Source organism: Malaclemys terrapin, chromosome 7, assembly GCF_027887155.1.
Source record: "Malaclemys terrapin pileata isolate rMalTer1 chromosome 7, rMalTer1.hap1, whole genome shotgun sequence".
NCBI lineage: Eukaryota > Metazoa > Chordata > Testudines > Emydidae > Malaclemys > Malaclemys terrapin.
The window spans coordinates 8,856,760-8,878,103 of record NC_071511.1 but is presented as its reverse complement, the minus strand read 5'-3'; the positions used below and the strand labels follow the sequence as shown (position 1 = coordinate 8,878,103).

Here is a 21,344-nt window from a genome sequence, read left to right as displayed (position 1 = left end):
AATTGGGATAATAGCACTTCCCTACCTTGTAAGGGTGTGGTGAGGATAAATACAAAATTAAAGAGTGAGGGATGCTCAGACATATGGTAACGAGGGACATATATGTGTACTTCGGTACCTAGCTGAGAGAGATGCACTAATGCTGTGAACTGTCATAACATAATAACACACTCCATCTGAGGGCCTTTGAACACTTTCCAAACATTAATGAATAAGGCCTCCAACACCCCTGTGAGGTTGGTTAGCAGTATCTCCATTTTCTTTCAGAAAGAGACACTCGGGAGTAGAGATCATATGTAACTTGCCTGGTTGAGCACTGTGTCGCAGAGCTGAAATCCAGGTCTCCTGACTCCATGGCTCTGATCCAACTCCCCTTGAATGGAAAGAGTCAGTGGATCCTGTGCTTTCGTTACAAGCCTATCTCTATCTATAATACGTTTTAAAAGTTAGTCTCCTAGCGGATATTAGGTTGATACACACAGTCAGTGGGTATCAGCTGTATGTTATCTTCCTTCCACGCTGTAGGGTTCAAAAGCCATTTGACAGGTGCTCTTTCCAATGCCTTTAACCATAGCATGTACTTATCCGGTGTTTGAGTGGCCAAACCCTGTAACCTTTCCACAGGAAAACTCCCCACTGGCTAAAGGAATGAGGGCCTGATTCTGGAACGCCCTGAGAACCGCCGATTCCCATTGAAGTAAATCACTTGATCAGCCCCTTTCAGGATTTGGGCCTTTTGACTAGAAAAACTTCCTGAGTGCTCTGAAGTACTGTACTGTACCTTACTGAGAGATTAGGGAAATAATGCAAATATGTGCTATTTGGCACTAAGAGGACCAATCAAATGAATGTATCTTAGAATGCTGCTCCAAGATCCAGCTGCTCTATTCGCGTTTCCCCTCTGCTTGAGTCTCTCTACTGGATTGCACTCGCCTGTTTTGTTTGAGGTTTTTTGTACTAAATTCAAGCTTCCTAATCTCATTGTCAAAAGCTCTCCCTTGCACCACCTGTTTCTGTAGCTCCCCCCTTATCTCCATCTACACCCCTTTCACCCTGTATCCTCCACCCTAATAATTTTTGCTGCCTCCTCTCACACCTGCTTACATACTGCCCTTTATGCCTGGAACAGCGTCCCAATGAATGCACACTGAGCCCCCACCTTCCTTTCCTCCTTCAAATACTTAAGAAAACACATCTGTTCCAGACGCATTCCAGTGATAAGACAGACATTCCGCTCACTGAGCCTGATTCTCCAGTCTCCACTCATCAACACTGGCGTGAATTGGGAATAGCTCCATTGAAGTCAATAGAGTTACATTCTTTAGATCAGAATTGTGCCTGGTGTCTGTCTACCTTTTGTAAATAATAATGCACAGCGTTCTCCTTCAGTGGTAGTCAATCTTTGTAAAGTTAAAGGAGTTGTCAATTCTCAAGAATCGGGATAAGTGTCAGAATATACCAAGTAATCTAACCATTCTCCTGACAGAGAAATTACAGATCCCATTTCTAGTATTTAATTTGGGTGTGCACCATTCTTTTTCTAACACAAAACATTTAAAAGAACAAGAGGGAAAAATGTTAATAGAAAATTTCCCGTGTATAGAATACATGGCAATATTGTATTGTCTCTTGCATGTTCCAGTCCCTTCACACACACAGCCAAGATTGTGCCTACTGTATACTCCCGTTTATCCCAAACCCTATAGTCCGAATCTCCTCTATCTGAATCCCTTCCTGTCTTATGTGACGTTTGTTTGCAAAACAATTCCGGAGTGACAAAAACACCTCATATCATTTTGTTATGATACATCCCAGACTTACCAAGAAGTTGTTAAGATTTACAGAGAAATGGGAGATGTTGAACTTTTCTGCCATATCAAATGTAATTGGCGTGTTGGTTAGTGCTGTCTTGGGTGTACCTATTGCTTTTGTACTTCATGCTCCACATTTTATGATAATCTCATTAACCACATCTTGTTCCATCAAAGCTTTTACCTTGAGTTACTGCATTAGCAACAAAAATAAATAGTTATTTGACACAGTGGGCACAAGGAAAAGGCTGGGCACCTATTGACAAATGGTTCTAATTAGCACAGTTCTGTCGTGTCAGTAAATCTTTGGCTAGCAGGGAGTGTTGTATCATGAAACCACAAGCTGTGAAGATACACATACTGAGAGTGCAAATAGATTATGAATCCTTTTTAATTTTTTTAATTCTTAGTAATGTACTTCCAGTGAAGTGTGCCATTATTGTCTGACTTAAGTTCCTCTTAAAATTCTAATGGGGATTTATGTGCAAAGCTAAAATTTTTAGCCACAACCTGGTTTCTGGTATAAGGTGGGTTTCAATAGGCAGATAAAGTTGGGCCAGACTTACTATAAGAAAAACATGGTAGTTAGTGTGTGATTAGATTTTCTGCTCATAGCACAATATGTGTTTGGATTTGGTTGTTCGGTTTGTTTGGGTTTTTGTAGGGACTCAATCCACACACAGCACATTCACTAAGACGAGTAAGAGTTGTACATACAGATCAGGGGCAGTATGTTGCCCTAAGCTGGTTCACATTGTTTCAGAAAACTAAATAGAGACGATACATAGAATGCAAATTAAAACGTTGTGCCGTGAGAAGCGCATAATGTAGATTTTTATTAAATCTCAGAATTGGGGTATTCCCATCCAGGTGATGGTGATCAATTCAAGTTATGTTAAATTTGCACTAGGGGACAATTTTTGTCCCCGTATACATGTAGTGGGATGGAAAAGAAAGGAGAAAATGCACATTTTCTTTCATTCTCTTCCTGGGGGAACAATATTTCAAAAGAGCTTGCTTCATATTCTCTTCCTCGGAGAGAAACAAACTTTTTTGCCAAAGAAATTCAGCCCTGTTGACCCTGGGCATTTTAAGTGTTGGAATGGTGCCAGGAACCAACAGGGCTGACTCATGAAGAAGCCCCTTGGTACTGGAGGTCAGATTAAATGCAAGTAGGGGCCCCCCAGTCCTGACAGCGGAATTCCACCATTGCTCTTAAGAGGGCTGGCTTGTGTTATCACCAACTGCAAACAACCCACTGCCTACCGTAACCGCCACCCACCCTCAAATTCAGCCAGCTAGAGTCATTTTTCAGAGAGAGGCTTTTAGAATTCTGCTCAAAGCGAGGCACGCTGAGCTACAGCTCAAAGTGACTTTCTCTTTGTTTGGGTGGGTAGTTTCGACAGTGGAGCAGTGGGAGTTTCTTCCCAGTCCCCCCTCTTCGTGATTTCACCTCTTGTTCCAGATCCTGTAAAACCAAACCCCAACCTGTCATTCAAATCATTGCTATTTTCATCTGGACGCCTCACCTCTGAGAAACAGCTGTGTCTATTATTAAGTCATGCATTAGTGATTCTAAAGGTCAGGGGGAGAACATGCTTTGTCCAGAGGGAGAAGTGATAATGAACTTTTGGGGAGGAGGGGAGAGGTCCGACTCCCAGTTTCGCACTCCCCATGAAGCTGTGAATCATCCCAAATGCTAATCCCTAGTGTGCAGTCAGCAGCTTGATGCCATTTAAATGCCAAGCTGTACAATTTACTCCAGGGGGAAGGTACATGACGAAGGAAGCAGACAGACGCACCTTTTTCCCCCAAGTTTTTCGTTCATTTTTCCATAAATTCCAGAGGTTTAACCTTATGGCTATGGAGAAAGGAACTCAGCATGGCCGTTAGAAATGTGAGGCCTTCTGTTTAACAACCAAACTCCCCTACAGTAGTCTTGTACTTCCAGGAGACATGCTGCAAAATGCTGTATGGAATACACACCTGTCAAGCGGCATATGGAAGGATGGCAGGATGTGAGCTTGGGACCCTAGGAAGGGATAACTGCCAAAGCCAGACAAAAATTGTTTTATTCTTTATATTTATGGGGAACTGGGTGCATCAGGGGATTATGTTCTGCAGCCAGAAGGCCGGATCCCCAGCCAGTGCAATTCATCAGAGCTCTGTTGACTTCAGTTAAACTATGTCAACGTACACTAGCTGGGGACCTGCCCAGAGCCTTTACCGCTAAGCTGCCACTTCAGGTCCAGTCGAGGCCCTGCACGTGATTGCAATTTATTGCTACCGCAGAACAGTTTTCAGCGGCCTGTGAAATGAGCCGATGGTCTCAGTGGGGAGGATTTGCGTAAAGGTTGTTACCGATAGCCACTGGGGGGTCTCCAAAACTGACCTGTGGAGGGCAGACCAGCCCCGTAGGGCAGAGCGAGTGCTGTCCGTCCTGACAGAAAGGCAGCAGGCAATATAAAGCTCGGTCTCAGGTCAGGTTGCAGATATTTCAACAGTTACAGCATCCAGGGCCATATTTATTTGATTGGAGCCCGTCTCTTGATATCTGATGAGGATCAAATGTTAATAGATTAGCCTACTACCCCACCATATGCAGAGATGAGAGGCCTTGCAGTGGAGCAGAAAGCCGGCCCCAGCTCAGAGCCTACATCTTAAGGCTAACATTTTCAAATGTCGGTGACTCATACAGGCACCTACATGAGTAGCCTGGAGTCCAGAGATGCTGAGCACCCATTGAATTCAGTGAGGTTTAGCACCTGTGGAAATCAAGCTACCTACTTCAGACCCCAATCCTGCTGGCACCTAAGCACAGTGACAAAACTCCCAAATGAGGGGCCTAAATACGGATTTGGGTGCTGAACACTAGACTTCCCACAGCTGTGAAGATTGTGGCCTAAATATCTGTATTTAGGAAACAGCTCCTCATTGAGGAAAATAGCTCTCATTTTCCTCTAAAACTCTTCCAATCCAGTATATTTCAGTGGAGTTCAGCGTTGCCAACCTAGAGTGCTAAAAAAAAAATCAAGCGACTGGCTTAAAGACCATGAGATTTTAAAACAAAAATAAATACAAAGTGGGTTCTTTTTATTTGCGTTCTGGTTTCTGAGCCTTTAGAATGCACTTGGGTCATGTTTTCAAGACTTTTCTCCACAACCCTGAGAGCTAGAAACTTACTGGGTGTTTTTTGTTTGTTGGTTTAAATGGAAGCTGAGATTCCCATGTAATCTCTGTTAATCTCTGCCGCTGGGACTTTAAGGAAAAAACCTCCAAATATCATGAGAGTGGACAACACTGGGAGTTTAAAAAAAAAAAAAAAAAGATTCTGATTTTTCTCCACAGATTCATGTTTTGTGGCATTCATGTGCTGGCCACAATACCAAGAGCTGCGCATGTTCCTGGCACAAGAGAACTGGTTGTGGGAAGCTCAGAAATAAAACTTGAAGCCAGTTGGTATGATAGGCCACCCGTGGTGGCAACTTCAGCAGAGGCGGTGAAGAATAAAATGAGGTTCATTGCCTCATCCCTAGAGGAGGCGCCTCTGTGTCAGGGTTGACACATTGTCAGGGTGATGTGGAAGAAGCTTGCGGTGCTGCTAGCCCATGCTCTGTATAAACACAGAGCTTTAATTTACAGTGCCTTCAGCGTAACACCTGCCAGAAGCATTGAGCACACTTCCAAGAAGCTGACTTTTTAGTGCTGCCTTGGGCCTGCATTGCTTTCTCTAGATGCAGCTTACAAGATCGGTGCCGATGCTGCAGTTTTTATGCTACGCTCCTCTCCAGCAATGCACAGTGGCCCACACACCAAGAAATTCTGAAGGAAGAACTGGAATGTGACTTGAGACAAAATCTTGAACTGGAGTCTGATCGGCAACATGGCTCTAAAACAGAAACATGAACAACTCCTCCGGGAAGTCACCCGGATTGTTCAATTCAGAAATCTAGGCCAGTGTTAATGAATCAGAGCAGTGCATTCTTTACATGGAAAAGTCATGTTTATGCCTGTTCCTACCACAGCTAAAGCATGCAGAAATCCTGCAGAAATGAGGCGTGCAAGTTTCAGCTGATTGATTAATGGAGCATGTAAACAGAAAATGTTAACCATTTCCGTGCCAGCTATTATTGCCAGCTTCAGTGGGTGCCAGTTTGTTTCTTCAAAAACTGAGGCGTGCTGTATTTACTTTTACTAGAATATTAACTATTTTCTAAAACTGGTCAAAAATGGAATTTCTGATATTTTGATGATGGTTTTTGTCCCAAATTAGGCCAAAAAGTCAAAATATCCAAACTTTTCACAGAATTAAAAATTCAGAAAAATTTCTGTTATAGAGGTCGAACCATTTGGTTTCAACATTTTCAATCGAAACAAACATTTTGACATTCCCTAATTGAAATGTTTCATTTCAGTTTGCCAACCTGAATTGAAAACAGTTTATTTCGGATCAGGTTGATGTTAATCTCTGTGTCCACCCAAGCCTCTGCAGCGTTTCATGGGAATTGTAGTTTCAAGTCAATCCAAAATAAAACATTTCATTTAGGTTTTCTCCACGGAAATTTTACCAAAATTCATGTCTTTTTTCCCCTCTGCAGAACATTTTGATTTAGACTAAACTTGTTTCAACAGAAAAATATTTGGTTAGAAATTTTTTGACCAGCCCTAGTATTTTTCATGCCTGGAATAGATGGGTTGCCTAATAGGAGTGGATTTCTAACTAAAGGCTGAACAAAAATTCTGCTGAAAACCTTGAAAACAACATGGTCAATCAGGCAAGAGGTTTCCTTTCTGCAAATGCTCAGGGCAGGTTTCCTGTATTCTGCCTGGAATCAACAGTATTTTTTAAAAGATGGATAAATACCATCTCTTCTTTTCTTCAGCATCCTAATTTTCCATTAGCCATGATATTGTGCTCACAATGAATGATAACACTAGTGTACAGGACAGTATTTTACAGAATTGTCATGTCAGAAGGCCTATAGAATTACATTGCTAAGGTAGCTGCAAATGGTGCAAATGAACATGTTCTTAGGTAGCTGATACCCATTGGCTCTTTCCTTTTCTGGAAACTAATGACTGAATCTGTGATTTAGCAGCAGTAACTTTTGTACCATTCTTATTTTTAGTGATGATAACACAAGAAAAGATTTAAAGGCACTGCCTGCCTTTCCTACCAAGACATTGCAGGAACATCCCTCACTCGCTTACTGGTAAGCTCCTCACTAGTATAGAAATATAAATATTAGTAGCAATTAGTGGCCATTACTATGTCAGTTTTGCACACTGTTTGTAAAGGTTGTAGCATGTGTTATAAATGGGTTTGATCCCAAATCCTGTATCTAAACATGTCCAGCCTCTAGAGGTCCTGAATCCAAACCCAGTTCTCGATCTAAATGTGTTTGTTAGCGCCTACCTTTGTGACGGGGGTTAAACAAAATCTCTGGATCTGAACATCACCAAGCTTGAGGGAGACTTGAAATCCAAACTCCAGACCAGCTCTGAATTTTGCAAATGGCACCCATTGTTTATAGCAGGGTGAATCAAAACAATTCTCCAGGCCTGGGGGTGTCTGAAATGCAGAGCCAGATACAGTTTTGTGCCTTGAGTCCATCTCTAGCATGTGTCCTTAGGTAAGAAATACAGCTCAGCATTTGGGTTGTGAAGAAACAGTATTAAACAATAAGATACTTTTATGTTGTAATGGATCCCCTTTATGCAGGTACAGTATCACCTGCTTTATTTCATTTCTAGGCTCTAACTTATGCTTTTCTCATTTTACCACTAATACTTTTTAGAAGGATTCATTTTTTTCCCTATTAAATGCTATGCAACTAAATCACTTGGCCTGTTTTTCATTTGTCTTCAAGAGTGATAGAGGTCCGAATGCGTATTTTGTTTCTAATTTCAGCAGAACAAAATGTAGACACACATGATGGAGTGACGATGGTATAGGTCGTCTATAGGTTCATTTGTTACATGGCTGAGAATAAAAATAACCTGTACGAATATGTAGGAATTAACACATCCATTATAACTTTTCTCTGGCTTACAATGCAGCACCAGCCACTCTCTGAAGTTCTGGGTTCTTTAGGTATTAGATATGAATTTATCCAATTAGTGCCATTATTCTACAGCAGCATCTGTAACAAAGCTGGTTGATCTGAAATGAGGAGCTAATTAGACTCTGGAACATTGGATGCCATAGTAAGGATTAGACCAGGGGTTGGTAATGTTGGGCACGTGGCTCGCCAGGGTAAGCACCCTGGCGGGCCAGGCCAGTTTTATTTACCTGCTGAGGCGGCAGGTTCGGCCGATTGCGGCCCCCACTGGCCGCGGTTCGCTGTCCCGGGCCAGTGGGGGTGGCAAGAAGCCGTGGCCAGCACATTGCTCGCCCGCGCCGCTTCTCGCCGCCCCCATTGGCCCGGGACGGCGAACCACGGCCAGTGGGGGCCGCGATCGGCCGAACCTGCCGCGTCAGCAGGTAAATAAAACTGGCCCGGCCCGCCAGGGTGCTTACCCTGGCGAGCCGCGTGCCGAAGTTGCCGACCCCTGGTTTAGACAAAAGGTTCCATTCTGCATAATGAAGTATGGAACTGGAGTCATTATGGAACTGAAACTACTGGGAAATGTTCAATGAAGCATCTTTGGTGTATGCTGAGAATGGGTTTGAATATCATCAAAAGTTACTGCATGTAAAAAAATTTAAATCACTGAGCCTCTAAATTGATTTTGTGCTTGTTTTGCAGTGAGGACAGAGTAATTGAACATTATATAAAAATTAAAGGTCTGACCAGAGGACAAGCTATTGTTCAGTGAGTGTATCGCTTATTTAATTGGGGGGTATTTTTGAAATACTTTCTGTTGATACGTGGGAATGATGCTGTTCTTGTAGTCATTCGTTGTGGACTTTTACCATTCATATCTGTAGCAATGACATTTTTGATTGTTATTGTTTAATACAAACAGCAAATTTACATTAACCCATGTCTTAAATTTTGCATTTCACAAGTCCCCAGTTAAGGTTTTACCTCCTTTAAATATCTTCGATATGCAAAAAATGATTATGGCCTTATTTTAATACCAGTACCAGAGGGATTGCCTCCAAGCTTCGTTTGCTAACCGTTAATTTTTACCCCAATATCTGAAGGAGGATGTTGCCTTAAGTTGTGTAAGGATAACAAATATATTTATTGTTTTAAAATGGTTTGAATTTGGTTTTCAAAAGGTGAGGGACTTAGGGGCTATTCCAAAGCCAATTGAAGTCAACGGATTCCCATTGCTGAGCTTTATTTCAGAACCTAAAAGCACTGAGTGGAGGCGAATATAGTATAAAGTGTAATATGCCCAAATGTTTGAGAAGAGCTACATAGTTATCTGAAGTAGACAGCATGCAAGTTTCCCCACACAGTTCTCTGACTGCACCTCTCTCCTACCCAGTTAAAATCCTGCTATTAAGTCCTAGGACTCTTTTAAGTAGGAATGCAGAATAAATTATCTTTTCAGAGGTTCATTAATCCATTGAATCACCAACGTATTGAATCATCTAGACCCTTAATGGCATAATTGTATTAATATGACTACTTCAAACCACTTCTTTTTTGATGTTACCATAACTCTCCTTCTCATTTTGCCAAGTCACCAGAATTAAATAAGTGTAGGCAGCTCTTTCCTTGCAACATTCTGTCTTGGATGGTTTAGACACAACAAATCCTGCATCTTGGCAGGGGTTTAGACTAGATGACCCTTGAGGTCCCTTCTAACCCTATGGTTCTATGATTCTAACATTTCAGAAAAGACCTTTCAACATGTAGTTTTAGTCTCAGCTTCCTCAACTCTTGATAAGAGGAATTACAGGGAACAGTTACTTTATTTTTCAAAAATTTGTTGCATGTGCACAGAAATTTTGCCATCAACTTCAACTGGGCCAGAATTTCACCTCTGTTCCCAATGGAGGGTTGTTGAGCCTGTCACCTAATGTGCAAAAGCTAAATGGCTTGATCTGAATGCATATGTAAAAGAGGATATGTTAAGAGGCATTATTCTCTCCAGAGCAACTCATCAGATGCACTGTAAATCTGTCTACAGGTACATGAAAGTGGTAGAAGTTCTGCCTACATATGGAGTCCATTACTATGGAGTAAAGGTTAGTGATTGTTCATAGATAACATGATTACATTCTTGAAGGAACGGCTTCACTGTACAGCATCTGCCAGTCAATATTAAAAACTGGACTTCTGAGTCATATTTTTTCAGTGTTCTTAGAGAACTGTTTTGTTGGTGGTGCACTGCAAATCATTTACAGAGAAGGCAGAAGGGAATCTTTGTTTAAAAAAAAAAGACCCCTGTAACCCTCTCATCCTAATTAAACTGCATTTCATTTCTAGCTTTTAAGCAGCTACATTTATTTCTCCAGAGGCCCGGTGCATTGTTAATCAAGATTAGAAAAACGTAACAGAGAAAAGACTAAAGGTACATCTATGCTGTAGCCAGCGGTGTGGTTTACAGCTCATGCAGACACACATGTGCTAATTGTACTTTACCTAGCTCACTAAAAGTAGTAGTAAGAACACAGTTGCATGGGCTTAAGCATAGGCTGCAGAATTGAATACATACCAAGGGGGTCAGGCAGGCCTGTGCAGCCCACACCATCTCACCCTCAGAGCTATTTTAGCTTAGGGTTAGCGCAGGTACCTCTACATCAGCTGCAGAACATACCCCTAGCTGCTGTGTAAATGCACCCCTGTAATTAGTGAAACCCTGCTGCCATTACCACTCTCAGCATTCTCTTTCTTCACAGCCCCATAACATTTGAAGCAGTTTGTTAAAATTGAACAAAATTATGCTAACAAAATTTCTATAGAACTGAAAAGGTTTTTGAGGCGGGGACGGGAATAGTTTAATAACCAGTCGATACATTGGAAACAAATTCTGGATAAATGGGCAAAGCATGAGCCAAAAAAAAGGGGGGGGGGCTTTATTGCATATAAAGGTGTCTATCCAGCAGGGATCATGGTCTCTAACTACGGTGTATTGAGTGAGGAGTATTGGACATAGTCTTCTGTTCCCTTTCTGCATTTATTTGTTTATTTATTGTGCAATGCATCTGTACTGTGTACACGGCCTTTGGCCACACCCTCTGCTGCCCTACGTCCTTCCCTCCCCGCGGTCCCACTTGCAGTGATCTCCGCCCACACGTTGCAGCGTCTCTTTTTGTCCACTTGCGCAGCCAACAGACAGCTTCCCTTTTTCCTTCGCTCTGTCTGAGATGGCAATGGCAGAGCCCTTTCATCACAGTCTCACTGCTTGAGTGCAGGTTTGTTTGCAAAGTCCTCCTGTGTTCCTAACCCGCTGATACTTGTCACAGAATGAAATCAGTAAATACTATATAATCTTTGAGGTTCTTAACTCCTCATTAGATCTTGGTTCTTGTGTTCTTCCATTTTACAGGATAAACAAGGAATCCCATGGTGGCTTGGCATCAGTTATAAAGGAATAGGACAGTACGACTTGCAAGACAAAGTCAAGCCTAGAAAAGTAAGTTGTTTTTTTGCCATGTCAAAATACAGCTTTTTTTTTTTTAAAGCCATGGCTAGTTAGAGTCCTGAGGAAAATGAAAGCTTTAGACACCATGAATTCCGGAAAACTGGAGGGGAAGACATGCTTCCTCTCCAGCAGATAGACAGTGCAAACTCTTAATGTGCAGTACAAAAGTTTGGTTCACAGGTGCTTCTAATGAGTTTGATGATCTCAGTGCATTCGCTACTGGACTTTTAACAACCTCACTAGGTCATCCCACAGTATGAAGCAATTTGGTGTAGCTGGGGGTCTCTGCTTTACATGGGTTCAGAGTTATTGGTCCTGGCTTTAGTTTTTCCTCAAGCAGAATCTCCATTGACATACGTGTGTGTGAGAGAGAGAGAGAGGATCAGTGGATCAGGCCATAAGATTAGTCCAGTGTCTCATATGGGTGAGATGCTGGTTGAATCCTTGGTGAAGCTGCAGGCCAGTCAATGCATCTGCTGATTCCCAGGATGTGTGTAACTGTAGGCGGTGGGTTGAGAACATGTGCTTGAATATCCGAGGCTGCTCTTTCCTCCTCATCCCCCTCTGCGTATTTGAGTAATTCCTGCCAATAATCTCAGGTACCGAAGCACAGGGCCCTGTATTCCCTCGCTGGCTCCCTACAAGTCCTCTATCAGCGCACCCTCACAGGCCCCTCTGCTGGCAAGCTGTCATCCCACCCCAGCACGTGATGTGCGCGGGAACTATTCCAGCTCAACAACTGATTAAGTCCCATTCAGAGCTTGGAATGAGCCCTGGAGGTCTTTGGAGAACTGGTTTCCTAGAACGGGTGGAGGAGGTTTCGTCACGTGTGCGAGTTGTCCTGTGCGGGGGAATACACCTGGTTTCTCTCTTATAGCCGTGTCTCCTCTGTCCTCATGCAGAACTGGTTTTCTGATGTGCTTCCTGCCCCCAGGCTTTGGGCAGTAGCTCACAGGAGCGTGCGTGCTGCCAGCAGTCACTTCAGATCAGTTTAGATCATTGTGCGCTTGTCCAGGAGCTGGAAAGTTACACAGGAGGAGTGAGCCTGTGGAACAGAATTGGCTGGCACATATTCTGGATGAGCTTCTAGAAACATGGCTATAGGAAAGTGTGAGATCCACTAATAGCAATTCAACGTGCTAATAAGACCCACACGGTGTCCCTGTCCTCTCCCTTTTGACAGTCAGCTACTGATTGATTCCTTTCCTTGAGCTAACTTGTCACCAAGATCAATCTCTTAAATTTCTCTCTTGTTCTATCCAGTGAAAGGCCTTTATTTAGTCCCAGGACTTTCTGCTGTTCACATACCACAGTGACAGAGTAGGTTTGATTTGGGTGTAAGATTATAAAATAGCCAAGACTGGTAAAAGATCAAATCAACCCAGATTCACAAGGATGACCATGCCTGATGTACTCCCAAGCGTTGGCTGAGTACAGACAGTACATTAGTAAATGGGTCGGCAAGTGGAGGTTAGGAATCTCATCCTCTGGGCACCCCTCGGCATTGTTGCAAACACTTGCAACACCATCGTAGTTGGGGCCAGTCATGTCCAGCACCCAGAGCAAGAAAGTGTGCGTGCAGCTGAACCAGTTCTCGGTTTAATTCCTTTTGTACCTATGGGCTTACCGTTCTCAACACCAGCTGGGCAGCTTGGGAAACTCCATGTTCTTTAAGGTTGCCAGGGCCCAGATGCCAACAGTCACATCTTGCCACCATTACACCTCTGTCACTCCCTCTAAAGTCAATGGGAGTTTTGTGTACGAATCGGTGCCAGGCTTTATAATGGAAATGTTTGCAGACCATTCACAGCAGTGCCACTTGGGTGCCTTGCAGTAATTTTAACTACACAGTTTGGAGTATAGAACAAAGAGGGAGGAGAAGCATCAAGGTCATTGGAAAGTCTGATGCCAATAGGCTGTTTGAAACAGTGACTTAGTTTAACACGAGGTCATGGACCAACATTGAGGAAGAAATTAATGTGCAAACATTACACAAAGGGTGGTTCCAGGTTTGGAATATGAAACAAACTGCTAAAGTTAGCAGTGAGAGTAGTAATTAGGGAGCTCAGTTTCAAGGGAGAAAGGGATACATAAGGAAATAGAGGTGATCGGATACTGACTAGATTTGGGGGTTAAGATATATTGCAGAACTGTTCATCTTCACACAGAAGAGGTGCAGGGCATTTGCTCAGGTTGAATTACACTCACACTCCGTGTCAGCCTCTGCCATTTGCTTTTGGCTAGAAATAGTCAGTGTAAATTCATTTTTATTAAGTTTTCAAATCAGTGAATATATGGGAAGATCTATCCAGAGGGAGAGGAGGCTGTGTGGCTCATCTAAATGTCTGTCTAAATCTGTGGATACTCCGCATCACAACCAGCAAATATGATCATCTTTCCAGGCAGTGGGGGAGAGGGATGAGCCATGTAGCATGTAGACTCTACCTTTCTGCACTGAAATGCCGATAGCATTGGATTTTCAGGAAATTTCTTGCTTTGCCCTTCTGGATGGAGCCAGATGGCAGGCCCTGCACAAGAATTATCCTGCTGTTTGTCTCATGGATCAAAAGTCCTCCTGCTACATATCCTTAACCAGTTGGGAAGGAGTTAAGGGAATCCCTATTGTGATCTACCCACCAAGATAGAGACCTTAAAAAGTGAATGTGTGTTTGATTAGCAGAGTAAGAGAGAGATGTCATGTTAAAAGGTAACCAACAGCAAGCTGGTTTTCCTGTTTTTAAATGTATGTGGGCTTGTCTACACTTACCGGGGGATCCACTAGCGGCGAATGATGCATTGACGGTCGATTTAGTGGGTCTAGTGAAGACCCGCTATATCGACTGCAGATCGCTCTCCCATCAACTCCTGTATTCCACCGAATCAAGAAGAGTAAGGTGAGTCGACAGGAGACGCTCTCCCATCGACATTGTGTAGTGTGGACCCTGCGGTAAGTAGATCTAAGTTATGTCGATTTGAGTTACGCTATTCACGTAACTAATTGCTTTGCTTAGCTCGAATTTCCCCTGTAGTGTAGACAAGACCTACGATTGTTTGGTGTACAAACATCTACAGATACTTGCTGGGGCTGGAAAGCTTCTGAGGTTTCAGGGCTGGCACTTTTAGCAGGAGTCTACATTGTTATCCCCAGCGTGCTGGCTAAGTCCCAACACAGTAATTGAATTCTGCCTATTCCTGTACGCCACATTCTGTAAAGGCTGCTGCTATTGACGGCTGCCTTTTTTTTATTTAATATTGTTTTCCATTGATAACATGCACTCATCAGAAACTCTCCAATTAAAAAACACATTCACTTGTAGTCCCACATGGATTGACACAATACCAACGAAAGGACAATGAAAAACCCTCCTCCTTAAATATAGGAATCTCAGGCCACCCAAATAGCTCTAGGCAGAAAAGGCCATGTGTAAATACATGAGCCCTACAGCATACTGAAGGTCAATAGACTGGATCAGCAAGGCGAGTGAGATCCAGAGTTAAGAGCCCCTCACTGAAAGCACCTTCTGAAACAAAAATGGATGAAATAATCTCTACATATTTAATCTGCAGTCTGGCCAACGCTTATGCCTGTAATGTTACCCTTGTGAGCAGTCCCATAAAGTGAGCTACCCGTTTGCACGAGTGTTGACCTGGCCAGAACCATAGTTTGTCATCAAGGGCCCAGTCTTCATGTGAGCAGTCCTGTTAAAGTTAATGGGACTGTTCCTGAAGGAACGCCTCATCTGAGGAAGGCTTTCCAGCCCCACCAACTATCCGGGGCTGTTTCTTCACACACATGCACACCCACATGTCAGTTACTACCGATATATTGATTATGATTGGAAGTAGTTTGAAGCTAAAATGGTCCCTTCTCTTAAAAGCCCGTCTTGCCCCACTGAAGTTAGTGACAGTTTTGTCACTGGCTGCAGGGGGAGCTGAGGGAATCACTCTGCTCCAGTGCTGTGATATGCTGACAATGGACACGTGGGGTTTGGTTGTTTGCAGGGCTGGCTCCAGGGTTTTTGCCACCCCAAGCAGGAAAAAAAAAAAAAGAAGAAGAAAAAAAAAAAGCTGTGATCGCGATCAGCTCTACCGCCGCCACTTCAGTCTTCGGCGGCTGGTCCTTCCCTCCGAGAGGGACTGAGGAACCCGCCGCCGAATTGCTGCCGAAGAGCTGGACGTGTCGCCCCTTTCCATTGGCCGCCCCAAGCACCTGCTTGCTGGGCTGGTGCCTGGAGCCGGCCCTGGTGGTTTGTTTTTTTAAAAGTATCGTTCTTGCTGTCATCTCCGAAGACCAAGGCAATTTTCACGAATGAGAAGCAATGGATTCCATATTGGCTACACGCTATAGTGTCCGTATGACTCAGGTGATAAGTGCTCTGGAACGTAAGATCATTAGGATATATGATGCATGGCTTCAGAACCCACATCCAGGTTTAAACTCATGCCCAGGATTAATGCTGCTGTCCTATTATGGCAGTGGTCTCCAAACCTTTTTGATCGCACACCCCTATCGGTAAAAAAATTTTGAGCATGCAACCCCTGCCGCACCGGCTCTACCAAAAAAAAAAAAAAATCCGCTCGGACTCCTGCCTGAACTGACGAAGCAAAAAAAAAAAAACGCTCCTCCTGCCGCGCACCCCCAAGGATCCTCTTGCGCACCCCCTGGGGTGCGTGCACCCCACTTTGGAGACCACTGTATTATGGTACCAGCCTCTCTTCAGTTCATATGGTAAAGTAAGGTGCATTCTGCTCATCTTTGTTGATTATCCAGGTGTTATTTAAGATGTTGTTCCCATTCCAGAATCCTTGTTGAATAGATTAGGAGATAACACTGGTATCCTGGCCAGCGTTCCTTTTCTAAATAAAACAGGTTTTAATGTCCAAAGCCCTATGCGTCCATTTAGTATACAGGATGAATCTTCATTTGCCTACAACAGCATCCAGCTTATTAATATGTAAAGTGGTGTGGGCTGCCTTTGTGTCTGAAAATGAAACTAGATTCCATTATGTGCTGTAATAAACCACTGTATGGTGATCAAATGAGAACGGAAATTTGAAAAGATAATAGCAACATTAGTCAAAAAGTAAGTAAGTTCAGCTAAGTTTTCTCCTGCTCTGTCCTATTCCTGTATTCAAGTTACAGTACTTGATGTAGTCCTAATGCCTAAATAGAAAAAATGGATCTTATTATGGAGTTGTATTAAAGCTACAGATATTTCAATATCAATTTCCTTCACCACACAATAGCATTGTTAAGGCATACTGGCTTTGAAAATGGATAATGCTTATCATAGGTATTTGCAAAATGAAGTAAAAGGTATCTAAATCTTGATGCTGCACGTTTTCTCTTATAGAACTATTTTTAATATACATTTTTTGTGCTGCATTGTTCAGCTGCTCAGAATACAATAGTATTGGCACTGAATTCTCAACAGGCTATTCTAATTATGCAAAGATCCCATTTGCTTTGTGTGTTTCTCACCCAGGGGAAGCCTTTGATTTAGAATCCAGATACTGACTGAAAGTAAACACAGAGCTTGTAATAAGACTACTCTATGAAAAGCAGTGACTTCCAGACGCAGACTGTTGTTTGAGCGTCAGCCCTCTAAGGACACACTTGTTTTATGTTGGTTTGCTTGGTTGTTGCAAAATTTCTGTGGATTTTACCGGGAGGGTAAAACAAGTGAGACCATGGTTTGATTTTCTGAGACATTAGAAAAAATACTTCATCGGTAGAAAAAGTTCTGTAAATCTCTCCTTCTGACTAAGGGTTTAATATACAGAAACTCACTCTCCCTGAGTTACCAGCACAACATTAGTTACAAAACCCAATGTCCAATTATAGGATCCCATCTGGTGAATAAGGTTAGAGAAGGATATTAATTCTCATGTGCACACACAAACTACTTTGAATATGTTTTCTGATTTTCTTTTGAAAGGAGAAAACATGTACCAGCAGATGAGATGCTTAAAACAAAAAGGATGTAATCGGCACATTCCATGCACCACTGACCTGTGCAAATGATCACTTACAGTGTATTAAAAACCAAAGAGCCTAAGGATTCCAGCCTCCGTAATTGTGAGGATAATATGGTTCTGGCCAAGTCCAATAAATGTCCTCAGCTCAGCCCCAGAATTATACTGTGCACTTTGTTATTCAATAGCTGTGCTTGGCCGAACTAATCGCAGAGCTCTCAAAGCTAGAAGTTTTATGTTTTGAGTCTTCAGATTTTCACTCCCCATTAAGATGATCTGGGGAATCACCCAGCCATTTTCTTGGAGAAAGCTATAGGCAGAAAAGACTGATAGGTGCCTTAAGTAAATTGCCTCCTAGAAACTTCTGGTAAATATTTCTCCCCCAAAATGGGCTCTTGCCACAAAGTCCAGCATGCCTTGAACATTGCCATCAGCCTTGTATAGAAAATGTTCAAGTAAATTTGCTTTTCTTCAGCACTTCGGGCCTGATTGACCACTCTACTATTTCAGGGTTTTTCTGCAATTAATATATCTCATTGCTTCCTTATACTCCCCCATCTGTCTGTATCCACCTGTTGTCTCTCATCTTATACTTGGATTGTAAGCTGTGTGACGGAGTGCTGAGAGATGGACCCTGTTTCCTGTGAGGAGGCCTAATTGGCCAGGGGTGTGCCTGATTACCAGGCCAGACTGGGATAAGGAAGTTAATCAACTAATTAACCAATAAACAGGCAAGAGGTTTAAAAAGAGGAAAGGAAAAACAGGAAGGAAATGCTTAAAAAAGGAATGGGGTGGGGTGGAGAGAGAGAGAGAAAAGGTGAGTGAAAGGCTAGGAGAGGCTGACAAGGTGAGTTCTCTGAGTAGACACCCCTCAGGTCCCACCCCACTTTGGAGAAGGGACCAGAAAGCTGGAAAACAATGCCAAGGTGGATGCACTGGTGGAGGTATTGAGACAAGAAGGTCTCAGAGCGGCCTCTGTTTTTGGAAAGGGGCAGGCATGTGATAGGCATGCCCTGTCACACAGGGAATGTATTTGTTTTGAGTTTGTACAGTGCCTAGCACACTGAAGTCCTGGTTCAGATCTGGGGTTCCAAAGTGCTACCATGATAGAAATAAACCATTAATAATAAATAAAAAAGTAGTCCAATAAAAGCACAAGTCTAGGGTGTGATTCACCATCATGCTATCTCAGTTTTAATCCAAGTACCACTGGCACTTCTTGAAGTCTGGATCTGTTTCAGAAATAATAGCAGACGATCTAGTGGAGAGTTTCTTCTAATTTTTCATAGTAAGAAATCAGTTATATGACTTTTAAAGGTTTCTTTCAAGCAAATATTTCTGCCTAGAAAATGTGATGTTTGCTGAGGATGATGTTAATCCATTTGTTTTACCATGCAATTGCATCCATTCTTCTGATGACGTTTCTTACAGAGAAAAAATAAAATTAACAATTGTATACAATGATTTCATTTTCTCCAAAGCTATATAGCACAGTCTGGTTGCGTGACTCATTGGCTGGCGTACACATGTTCTACAACATCCCTAATTTTAGTTGCTTCATCACAGTCTGCTTTGCATTTAAGTGACTATCAAATATTGCCAAAAACGACCGCTTCCCTTGCAAAGGCATCACTTCCTTTAAATTGGTACAACAGTGTGGTCTGTAATCAGAGTTTTTCCGGATCAGAAATGACCACCTCTCTCATAGAGCCTCTACCCAGCATCTTCATTATATGAAAAGCTTCCTTTAGAAGCTTCAGTGGACAAATGATTGTAACCCACACAAGTGCATGCACAATGAGCCAGACTCTACCCAGTCATAAGCAGGCATAAATGGACTGCAGTTGTGTTTTCCACCAGGGTACACAAAGGCTGATTCTTTCTCCTTCCCTCCCTCTCTGTTTCCCACCTGTTGAGGCTACATGGCTGATTTAGATTAAGCACATTTCTCTTAAACTAACCCCAACTTTTATGAGTTTATGGCTTATTGCATTACCTGTAGAGTAGAATCTTAGAGGTATGAACACCATAGGAATGGGGGTTGTTCATAACTCTGCAATGTTTGTAACTCTGAACAAAACATTATGGTTGTTTTTCAAAAGTTTTACAACTGAACATTGACTTAATACAGTTTTGAAACTTTACTGTGTAGAAGAAAAATCCTTATGCTGCTTTCCCTTTATTTTTTTTTTAAATTTTTAACACTACATTTGCTTTTATTTTTTGTTGTATTTGTTTGGGGGGGCGGGTTGTTTTTTGTTTTGGTCTCTGCTATTGCCTGACTGTGTACTTCTGGTTCCAAATGAGGTGTGTGGTTGACTGGTCAGTTTGTAACTCTGGTGTTCGTAACTGTGAAGTTCTACTGTATGTAACTTCTCCCTCGTTCTTATGGCACATTTCCCCGTGAGCATTTAGCCAGCTCAGAAAAGATCTGTCCTATAAACAAAGCCCCAGAGTTCAGCTCCGGATCTGAATATGAATTTTGGGGCTATTTCTCATTTGTTGCCATAAATTTCCCTGAAGTAGGAGAATCAGGTTTAGATTGTAAGCTCTTTGAGGCAGAGACTGTCTTTTTGTTCTGTGTCTATACAACGCATTCGGGTCCTGCTAAATTCCTTATCGGTGCTACTGCTATAGAAATAATACAGTAGAGTAGTTTTGTATGAACAACCTGGAGAGCCCATCTGCCTGATATGGGGCTTCATACAAAGAAGAATCTAATGAATGGTATATTTCTGTATAGGATTATTGTTTCATAATATGTCCTGATGATTCCGTGATGTTTTTCATATATACCTAGGATATGTTTGATTATTAGAAATATAGGTAGTTGGGTTTGTGATGAGTGGGAGAACCGCATGGTGAATTGCCTGCAGGGTGCGAAGGTTGCGGATTGATTGAGACATCTAGATAGATGTCTATGCAATGCTGAGGAGGAGCTGGTGGTTGTGGTACATGTAGCTACCAGTGACACAGGGAACGGTAGGAGAGAGGTCCTAGAGGCCAAATTTAGGCTGCTAGGTAAGAGATTAAAGTTCAGGATCTCCATATTAGCATTCTCTGAAATGCTTCCAGTTCCATGTGCAGGGCCAGTTAGACAGGCAGAACTGCAGGGTCTCAATGCATGGACAAGAGGATGGTGTAGGGAGGAGGGGTTTAGGTTTATTAGGAACTGGGGAGCCTTTTGGGAAAGGAGGAAGGATGGGCTCCACCTAAACCAAAATGGAACCAGATTGTTGGCATCATAGGCGCCGACTCCTATGATGCACCCACCGGCAGCCAAGCTCTCCGCCCCACGCCTCCGCCCCACGTCACCTCCTCCTCCGCCTCCTCCCCTGAGCGTGCCGCGTCCCCGCTCCTCCACCTACCTCCCAGCACTTGCCGCCGTCAAACAGCTGTTTGGTGGGGTAGCAAGCTCTGGGAGGGACGGGGAGGAGCGGGAACTTGGCGCGCTCAGGGGAGGAGGTGGGGCCGGGGAGGAGATTTGGGGAAGGAGTTGGAATAAGGGCAGGGAGGGGGCAGAGTTGGGGAAGGGGTTGGAATGGGGGTGGGGCAGGGGCAGGAGGGGGCGGGGCAGGGGTGGAGTCGGGGCGGGGCCGCAGATAGAGGGGGATCGAGAACCCACCAGCACAAGCAGAACTCGGCGCCTATGGTTGGCATGTAAAATTTAAAAGGTTGTAGAAGAGTTATTAAACTAATGGCTGGGGGACAGCTGACAGATGCAGAAGAGCACATGGTGTGCACAGACACTCCTTAGGGGATTTATTAAAGGGAATACTCTGTATCCTTGTAAAGAGAAGAGGATAGAAGTCGCTAAAGCACAGGTAGGCACAGAAAAGAAACAGTGAAACAAAAAAGAGTCCCATTCAGTTGCGTCACATGAAGACAACTAAATACTGACAAATTCGAAAAGAGCTTGTATATAAATGCAAGAAGTCTAAATACTAAGATGAGTGAACATGAGTGCCTGGTATTAAATGAGGATACCCCTTCACATAATACAAGAGCCAG

The 21,344-nt window shown here is 43.0% G+C and overlaps 1 protein-coding gene across 2 annotated transcripts in view; it reads left to right on the top strand.

The window, feature by feature from the left end:
• Window positions 1-21,344, top strand: part of FRMD4B (FERM domain containing 4B) — a 199,943-nt gene that overhangs the window by 151,602 nt on the left and 26,997 nt on the right. For both annotated transcript variants that reach the window (XM_054035105.1, XM_054035104.1), the window contains 4 exons: window positions 6,941-7,024; window positions 8,561-8,626; window positions 9,900-9,957; window positions 11,262-11,348. In XM_054035105.1, the coding sequence (XP_053891080.1) occupies window positions 6,941-7,024; window positions 8,561-8,626; window positions 9,900-9,957; window positions 11,262-11,348 (295 nt within the window). The remainder of the gene's footprint in view (window positions 1-6,940; window positions 7,025-8,560; window positions 8,627-9,899; window positions 9,958-11,261; window positions 11,349-21,344) is intronic.